The sequence below is a fragment of the Colobus angolensis genome, unplaced genomic scaffold, assembly GCF_000951035.1.
Source record: "Colobus angolensis palliatus isolate OR3802 unplaced genomic scaffold, Cang.pa_1.0 Scaffold87, whole genome shotgun sequence".
In the NCBI taxonomy this organism is placed as follows: domain Eukaryota; kingdom Metazoa; phylum Chordata; class Mammalia; order Primates; family Cercopithecidae; genus Colobus; species Colobus angolensis.
In genome coordinates this window covers 2,350,235-2,359,463 of record NW_012122598.1, presented here as the reverse complement: position 1 = coordinate 2,359,463, position 9,229 = coordinate 2,350,235, and the positions used below count along the sequence as shown (strand labels likewise).

The window sequence follows — 9,229 nt, the reverse complement described above, 5'->3', positions numbered from 1 at the left end:
AGAGGTTGCAGTGAGCCAAAATCAGGCCATGGAACGCCAGCCTGATTGACAGAGGGAGACTCTCTGTAAAAAAAAAAAAAAAAAAGAAAAAGAAAAAAAGGAAGAAAACATATATCCACACAAAGATAAACAGCTTTATTCATAATTGCTGAAAACTGGAGCTGAGCACTGTGGCTCATGCCTGTAATCCCAGCACTTTGGAAGACCAAGGTGGGAGGATCACTGGGGGTCAGGAACTCAGGCCGGGAATTTAAGACCAGCCATATTGAGACCCTCATCTCTACCAAAAAAAGAAAAAGAAAAGAAAAGAAAAACTAAGAACAAAATAAATATTCATCTACTGGTGAATGGATAAACAAATTATGGTAACTCTATGCGATGGAATATTATGCTGCCATTAAAAGGAAGGAAAAATACTAATACCCTGCAACAACATAGATGAATCACAAAAGCATCATGTTAAGTAAAAGAAACCAAAGACAAAAAGCTACACACTGGGCCAGGTGTGGTGGGTCATGCCTGTAATCCTAGCACTTTGGGAGGCCAAGGTAGATGGATTACCAAGCTCAGGTGTTTGACACCAGCCTGGCCAACATGGTGAAATCCCATCTCTACTAAAAATACAAAAAATTAGCCAGACATGGTAGCTTATGCTTGTAGTCCCAGCTACTCGGGAGGCTAAGGCAGGAGAATCGCTTGAACCTGGAAAGTGGAGGTTGCAGTGAACCAAGATCATGCCATGGCACTCCAGCCTGGGCAACAGAACAAAACTCAGTCTCAAAAGAAAAGAAAAGAAAAGAAAAAAGCTACACAAAAAACTACACATTGTATAGTATATTTTATACAACATTATGGAAAAGGAAAAGCTGTAAGGACAGAGAACAGATCAGTGGTTACTATAGCTGGGGGTGTTGGGGAGGAGGTATAGGGGTGAGCAATGAACTTGACTATAAAAGAACACAATTGAACTTTTTTTTTTTTTTGGAAACGAAGTCTCACTTTGTGGCCCAGGCTGGAGTGCAGTTGCGCCATCTCAGCTCACTACAACCTCCGCCTCCTGGGTTCAAGCAATTCTCTTGCCTCAGCCTCCTGAGTAGCTGGGACTACAGGTACCCACCACCACGCCCCACTGATTTTTTTGTATTTGTAGTAGAGACAGGGTTTCACCATCTTGGCCAGGTTGGTCTGGAACTCATGAACTCGTGATCTACCCACCTCACTCTCCCAAAGTGCTGGGATTACAGGCGTGAGCCACCATGCCCGGCCTGGAACTTTTTGAGGGGATAAAAATTATGTATTTTGATTATGGTGGCAGTTCCACAGCTGCATCCATTTGTCAACACCCATCAAACTGTATACCTAAAAAGGGTGAATGTTACTGTAGGCAAATTGTGCATCAATAAATCTAAATTTTTCTTTTTTTTTTTTTTAAGATGGAGTTTCACTGTTGTTGCCTAGGCTGGAGTGCAATGGCGCAATCTTGGCTCACCACAACCTCCGCCTCCCGGATTCAAGTGATTCTCCTGCCTCAGCCTACTGAGTAGCTGGTATTACAGGCATGTGCCACCAAGCCCATCTATAAATCTAAGTATTTTAAAACAAGAAAACCCACAGATGAGGGAAGATCATAGGCTCAGCCTTATATGTGAAAAGCATAAGGTTTCCTTGAAACCTCCAATTAGGAATAATATCCAGTGACCAGCAGGAGATATGGTTCTGAATCTCAGAGGAGGGAATTCTGGTGGATGCTTTAAAAAGCCACGGTGCCAAGTGTTCTGTTTAGAAAACCTTACCTAGCAAGTTTTTGCTTTTTTTTTTTTTTTTTTTGAGACACTGTTTTGCTCTTGTTGCCCAGGCTGGAGTGCAATGGCGTGATCTCAGCCCACCGCAACCTCCACCTCCCGAGTTCAAGCAATTCTCCTGCTTCAGCCTCTCAAGTAGCTGGAATTACAGGCATGCGCCACCACGCCCAGCTAATTTTGTATTTTTAGTGGAGACAGGGTTTCTCCCTGTTGGTCAGGCTGGTCTCAAACTCCCAACCTCAGGTGATCCGCCTGCCTCAGCCTCCCAAAATGCTGGGATTACAGGTGTGAGCCACCGCGCCCCGGCTTTTACTCATTTTTTGACGCCCTGTCTGAGCATTCATTTGACCTCCATGAGGTTCTCCATGACCCCAGTCCTTCAGCACGTAAAACGCAAGCTCCAAAAAAGCAGCAACCTTGTGGCTTTTCTGTGCTGTATTCTCAGATCCTAGACCATGCTGGCATTAGGTGCCTTACAAAGCATTAATGAATTAACGAATTCTTCCTTTCTCTGACAGTCCTCTGGAGCTTTTCATAGCACCAATCACACTGTATTTTGTTTGCCCAATGATCTGTTCCCTCTAAATAATCTCCTTGATTATTATTGTCTAGTTTTATTTACCTTTGTATTCCCAGGTCACTGTTGGTGGAAATTAACTAAACCGACAGCCTTAAACCTCCATGTTTATGATTCTTCCAGGAGGAGGAGGCAGGGAGCACATTTAACAAGCACCTGCTCCGCCCCAGGCCCTATCATACACTCTTAATCTCTGTAACAAACCGATAAGGAAGCTGGAGATCAGAGAAGCTCGCTGACTTGGGCACCCAACTTGACCAAGGTCACCTAGCAAAGAAACAAGCAGAGCTGGGATTCAAACTGAGATCTGTCCAACTCCAAAATTTTGTTTCTCCATCCTCTCTTTACCCAAATATTCTTAACCCCATGATTTTCAGTGCCTTCAGCACCCTGAAATGACATCACCAGCTGCTCTGACCCCAGATTCTGATACCCCCTCTCACCTTCCCCATCTCACGATCCTGTGCTTTCTCTGCAGCTTCCAACTGCCGTGCCACATCAGTCCTGGACTTCTTCCTTTTCCACTAAACTCTTCTGTTTGCCTTTGCTTCCCCACCCAAGGCCCAGCCCTTTCAGCCATGTTTTAAGGCTAGACTTCTTTGTCCCTGGGCTTCTACCACTCCTGCCTTCTCATCCCTCAGTGAAGCCCACCATTTTTTCTCTCCCACCCCCAGGATACACAGTGTTTCTTGTGTGGCTGATCTCATCACGAAGCCATGTTGTGTAACCACTGTTGGGATCTCAAGACCACTGACTCATCCTCTTATGTCTTGTAGTTAGACCACAGAGTTCACCTCATGTGCCACGGTGTCCTGCCTCTGCCTCACGCTTCTGATTGGAGACGCAGGAGCCTAGAGAGGTTACACACAATGCATCCCAGTTCTGCCACCTATTAGGATATCACTTTTCAGGTTGCAGCTTAAATGTCACTCCATTGCCTCAGAATCTCAAGCAGGATTAGTGTTTACTGCTTTGGGCTTCCATTGTTCCCTGGACTCACCCAGGCATAGCACCAACCACACTTTAGTGCTATTGCTTTTTAATTGTTGATCAGCCTTACTAAACTGTCTCATCCTAAGGCAACCTTCCATCAACTCTGCGACCTAACAACAGCATGGCCTCCTGATTTCTCCTGTCCTTTGCTGATAGACTGCTTGAAAGAAAAGTCTATATTTTGCCTCCCCTTGATCCTCTCACTCCTCCCTCTCGGTCCACATTCCCAGCTCCATCGCTCTACTGAAAGTGCTCTTTTTGTCCTCAGCCTCCTTGATCTCCTTGTGCACCTGGCCTGTGGACTGCCCTTCCTTGAACCTCATTCTTCTTGGCTTTCATAACACCCTCTCTCCTGGTATCTTCCTGGAAGCTTAGAGATCTAGGCCTTCTCCTCTTTCTCCTCTTCTCCCTCTGTCTCTTCCTCTTCTTCTTGCCTCAAGTCCCTGTGTGCTGACTCTGCTCCTTCTTTTCCCTGATCCTTTTCCTTAGGCCACCTCACCCACAACTGGGTTCCACCCAAATCCTTGAGGGGGATGCTCCAGGTGGGCCCGCTGCATGTGGCCGTGCAGAGTGTTCAGTGCACAGGTACACCCTGCCAGGAGACAAAGAGGAGGCTGCCTCTCTGCAATTTGTTTAAAGGCCCCGCAGGTTAGCTGTGACCCTGGCATCCATACCTCCTGCCCCATGCCTCTCCCAAGCTCCAGCCCTGCTCTTCTAGCTGCTCGCAGGATAGTTCCCTAAACACTGCTGGCGAACCTGCCCAGCCTAGGCCAGGAAAGAGGCTGACAGAAACAGGGCCAATTGACTGGATGATTTAGAGATAGGTTCTTGGCCACTCTGCTCTTCCATTTCACCCGCCTTTTCAAAGACTCAGTCTTAGCCACCTTGCTTGAGCACAGGTTAGATGGAAAAAATAGTGGTGAGCAGGGAGCAGAAGGATGGAAAGCAGTGAGGGCAAAAGAACAAGGGGGCTGGGAAGAAAAGGAACAAATGGGGCATAGCAGAAGGAGGGGAGGTCAGTTGGCTTCTCAGCTGCCAAAGCTCTTCCAGGCATGTGATCTCATTTGGTTCTCATGAAAACTCTCGAAGTGGATGTTACTCTTATTCTCATTCTACATCTGAGGAGAGACCAGGCTAGTAAAGGCTGCTGAAGATCACTAAGCCAGAAGTGGGGAATATTATGAAATATTGAAATATTTCATTATTTCATAGAGGCAGGGTCTCGTTATACTGCCCAGGCTGGTCTCAAATTCCTGGCTTAAGCGATTCTCCCGCCTCAACCTCTCAAAGTGCTGGGATTACAGGCATGAGCCACCTGGCCGAATCCGGGTCTTTTGACACCAAATGCCCTGTTCATCCCTTTGCCCTCCTCTAATCTCTGGGTGGATTTGAGTGAAGTGATAGGCTGGGGGATATGGCATTGGGATACTGGGGTTGTACCTGAGGAGAAGCCAACAGCACCAGGGTCAGAAGGGGCAAAGGACATAAGCACAGGCAAGGCCATTCCTGGTGGGAGCTGGGCCAGGGAGCTGAGGGGCTCCTAGAAGGGCCAGGTTCCCCGACTTCTCTGAGCTTCAGTGCCTGGAGGTTCCTGGGCAGCCACATGCTTCTCAGAGCTGACCGTTCCTCTTCCTTTATCGTTGGAGTTCGAAGCAATGATACTAAGTGTCAGAGCATTCCTCGACTGTCCCACCCCTGGGGGAGAGGGCCTGGCCCAAGCCCTGAGAATCCCTCCCCACCTTCACAGGCAGTGCCAGGGACTCCAAGTAGGGTGCTGAAATTCCAGAAGTCTTGATATCAGACTGGGTCCTGCACCCAGCTGCCACCCGCCTCCTCCGCCTGCCCCACAGCTGCCTCTGAAGCCTGTACCCTTGCCCCCACCTCCTGTCTCTCTGCAGGTTACCTGACTGCACATTCTGATGACCCCCACTGACCTCTCCTAGCACCCCGTGTTTATTAATTACTTAAACCTAAAGTATTTACAGAGCTCCACCTGTGTGCCAGATGCAGGGCTGGGCACAAGGATTCCCATTCTGCCCCAGATTCCTTTTCCTTTGAGTTCCACCCCAGATCTCCCTGTCTCAACAGCTCTGCCCCTAACTCAGCAGCCCTGGGATTTCTCCTGTGGGAGGCCCCCCTGCATAGGTGCACCCTCCACTGAGAGTAGCTGAAGGGAGCCCAGGGGAGCCTCTGAGGCGATCCCCTCCTCCTTCCAGCCCACCCCATCACAGGGCCTTCTCACTGTCTCCAACAAAGTGGAGTCACCCTCAGTCTTTGAAGAAGAGGGTGGGAATCAGTCTCTCCCTGTTTTGTGTATAGACCCCATCCTTACACCTCAGTTGCTGTTCCAAACACCTCCCTCCTCCAGGCTGAGCAAGGAATTTCCAGCTTAAACGTTAAAGCAAAGGCGGAAGGACTGCCGGCCTTCCAATCCTCCCTAATTCTCTCATCTCCCCACCACCTAGTTTCCCCAGAGCCATCAGCTCTAGCCCTTTGTGGGAGAATGTGGAGGGGGCGGGAAGAGCTGACCCACCCCTATCAGGTCATCTCTGAGTCTACTCTGAAATTAAACCTGCCTCTCAGGTTCCCACTCCCCTTCTGCTGGACGATGGAATGCAGGACTGATGGTGGGTGGAGAACCATTTCCCCTCCTTCCGGATTCCCCCATCGAGGCTCATTACTCTTCCTGTCTGTTCTGGGAGCTTCTCACCCTCTCCCGGGACTGTCCTCACAATCACACCATCCCCCTTTCCACCTTGCTTCCCACCCCCACCCTACAACCCTAGTGCTGGGAATCTGGGGGCCGAGACTTTCACCCCAGGTCTCTGAGAGACTCTCTGACAAAGTGAAAAAGCCCTGAGCCACAGAGGAATCTGGAAGTGATGGGAAGGGGCAGGCTGGTGCTGGAAGCCTGAGGTCGATATTTGCTCCATGCTGCAAGAAGTCAGGAATGCAGCCATCGACATCAGTAGGAGAGATAAGGTCTAGCTGGCAGCTTTCCCTCTCCAGCCCCCACGCTGCACCTCCACAGGTCCCAGAGGCTTCCTAGCAGTTGGGGTGGGGCAGGGATCAGACAAGGACCTGAGAATGAGCTTGGAAAAAAATTCTAGAATCTGGTTTGATTGCTGGTAGAACTCAAAGTGCCCCAGGGTTTTTAAGTGACTCAGAGAGACAGACTTCAAACCCCTTGAGCCCGTCTTTCTAATTAAATTGACCCCTCTATCTGCCCTCCTGGATGTACTGAAGCCTTCCTTACTTTGAAGGAAGGCTCCAATACAAATAATTAGTATTTGTTTGATGAATGAGTGAGTGATAATTTACATTTACATGCACTGCCACCCAAGGAAATAGACTGGACAGGTCTTACTATTTTCCTTGTACAAGTGAAGAAACTGAAGTTCAGAGTTAGGTGACTTCCCCAAGGTTACACAGCTAGCAAAGTACCCGGGCTGTCTGACTTAAATCTTAGCAATAACAGTATAAGGCAGTATGTTGCTTGTTGAATCCACATACTTTATTATAAAATTCTGCACAACTTGACAATTCTGGAATTCAGTGGGGGAATGTAAAGGTGAAAGCAAGAGAGACCCCTCTGACTGGAACCTCTTACCTCCCAGAAGCCTTGTATGCAAAACCAGTGGGTATTCATCTGTACGTTATTTTGCATCCTGTTTGCCTCCCAGCCACCAGTAGGCCCTGGCCCTCCCTGGCCAGCTTCCACCCTGACCCATCCCCTGGCTGGCTCCCATTGAGCACTGTGGGGCTCTCCCCACCATTAGGTGACAGATCAGGAACAATCCAGGGTCAGGCTCTTTATCTGTGCTGTGCCTCCCACCTGGCAGGTCCACTGGCCAGGCTCTGCCAGAGTCCCTTCTCTCCCAGGCCTACCCTACTGTTTGTCCTCCCCTTCCCCCTCAGCTGGCAGCTGGATAAGAATCAACAGGTCCACTCCAGAGCAAAGAACAGAGCCAAACGTGTCATACCAGGCCCTGCCAGAAAAATGAGCTGCTGGAGCTGACGAACTTGAAGGCCCAACACCTCGGGGTTCCCCCCAACACTTCATTCAGTAGAGATGGTCATTCGGCTTCGGGGGCAGGCAGCATGAAAGCCTCCCTACCTCCATCCTTCTCACGCAGAGGCTGGGGAGAGCGTCCTGGAGGATGCAGTCCCCTGGGGACAGGCTTCAAATCCAGACAGCCTTACAAGAGGAGACAGGGAAAGGACTGGCCAGGAGAAAAGTCCTAGTAAAGAGGGAAGGGGCACTGGCCACCAGGGCTGGGTCGCTGCTATGGTGGTCCTAGGAGTGCCTGCCTGTCCTCTCAGGCCCCGTGCAATGTGGAACACATTACTTTTATTTTATTATTTATTTATTTATTCATTTTGAGTCAGAGTTTCACTCCTGGTTGCCCAGGCTGGAGTGCAATGGCACGATCTTGGCTCACTGCAACCTCTGCCTCCTGGGTTCAAGCGATTCTCCTGCCTCAGCCTCCTGAGTAGCTGGGATTACTGGCACGTGCCACTGTGCCTGGCTAATTTTTGTATTTTTGGTAGAGACAGGGTTTCACCATATTAGCGAGGCTGGTCTCAAACTTTTTTTTTTTCTTTTTTGAGACGGAGTCTCACTCTGTTGTCTAGGCTGGAGTGCAGTGGCATCGAACTCTTGACCTCAGGTGATCCACCCACCCCGGCCTCCCAAAGTGCTGGGATTATAGTCGTAAGCCACCATGCCTGGCGATGTGGAACACATTAAAATCTCCGTGAGAGATTTTGGGTCTCTTTTGTCACCACCCTACTCTCCCAGCTCCTAGAGCTGGGCCTGGCTCACAGTAGGTCCTAAATGCATACTGGTTGAATTGTAAATGCTCAGGATTTGTTTAACTAAGGATGCAGGAAAGGTGATATACGGGTGTGCAGAAGTCAGGACCCATTCCCTGTCCAAATCACAGTGTTCCACTGAGGCAAGGCCCCTGGGAGTGAGGTCAGGAGAGGGGCGGGAGATGGAGGGGGCTCAGAGACTGGGTTTGTTTTCGGGAGTCTGCACCTATTTGCTGAGTGAATGTATGTGTGTGTGCAATTGAGAGCACACCTCTGTGTGATTCGGGTGTGTGTGTGAGGAAACGTGGGCAGGCGGGGGAGTGTTTGGGAGCCAGGTGCAGCTGGGGTGTGAGTGTGCAAACCAGCAGCTGTGAGGCTTGGCATTGCTTCTCCTCCTCTTCTCCAGCTCCCAGCCTTTCTTCGCCGGGACTCCTGGGGTTCCAGGATGCCCCCAAGATCCCCTCCACAGGTGGATAATTTGGGCTGCAAGTTGAGGACAGCTAGAGGGACTCACAGGCCATTCCACCCGCATATCACCAGATCCCCAAATTTCTTTTTTTTTTGAGACGGAGTCTCACTCTGTCGCCAGGCTGGAGTGCAGTGGCGCGATCTCGGCTCACTGCAACCTCTGTCTCCCGAGTTCAAGCGATTCCCCTTCCTCAGCCTCTCAAGTAGCTGGAACTACAGGCGTGCACCATCACGTCCGGCTAATTTTTTGTATTTTAGTAGACAGGGGGTTTCACCATGTTGGCTAGGATGGTCTCGATCTGCTGACCTCGTGATCCGCCCGCCTCGGCCTCCCAAAGTGCGAGGATTACAGGCGTGAGCCACTGCGCCCGGCGAAGACTCCCAAATTTCAAACTCACCAGCACCTCCTCCACCTGGGGGAGAAGGGCATAAAAACGTCATTTCCTGCCCTGAAAGCAGCCTTGAGGTCCAACAACACCTGCTGCCCGTGTCCGTGCCCTGTTGGCCACCCCGTTTCTGGGGAAGGAGCGGGGCTTGGCAGGGCTGCGCGTAGGGCGCGGGGGTGGGGCCCGGG

The 9,229-nt window shown here is 50.1% G+C and overlaps 2 protein-coding genes across 3 annotated transcripts in view; one reads left to right on the top strand and one right to left on the bottom strand.

Annotated features, from left to right (window-relative positions):
* KRT8 (keratin 8, type II) overlaps positions 1-9,229 on the bottom strand; it is a 52,282-nt gene that overhangs the window by 42,084 nt on the left and 969 nt on the right. The window lies entirely within an intron of this gene.
* The window catches only part of KRT18 (keratin 18, type I), a 5,279-nt gene continuing 4,146 nt past the window's right edge, over positions 8,097-9,229 (top strand). Inside the window, exon 1 of the mRNA XM_011930690.1 lies at positions 8,097-8,129. Coding sequence (XP_011786080.1) covers positions 8,097-8,129 — 33 coding nt within the window. The remainder of the gene's footprint in view (positions 8,130-9,229) is intronic.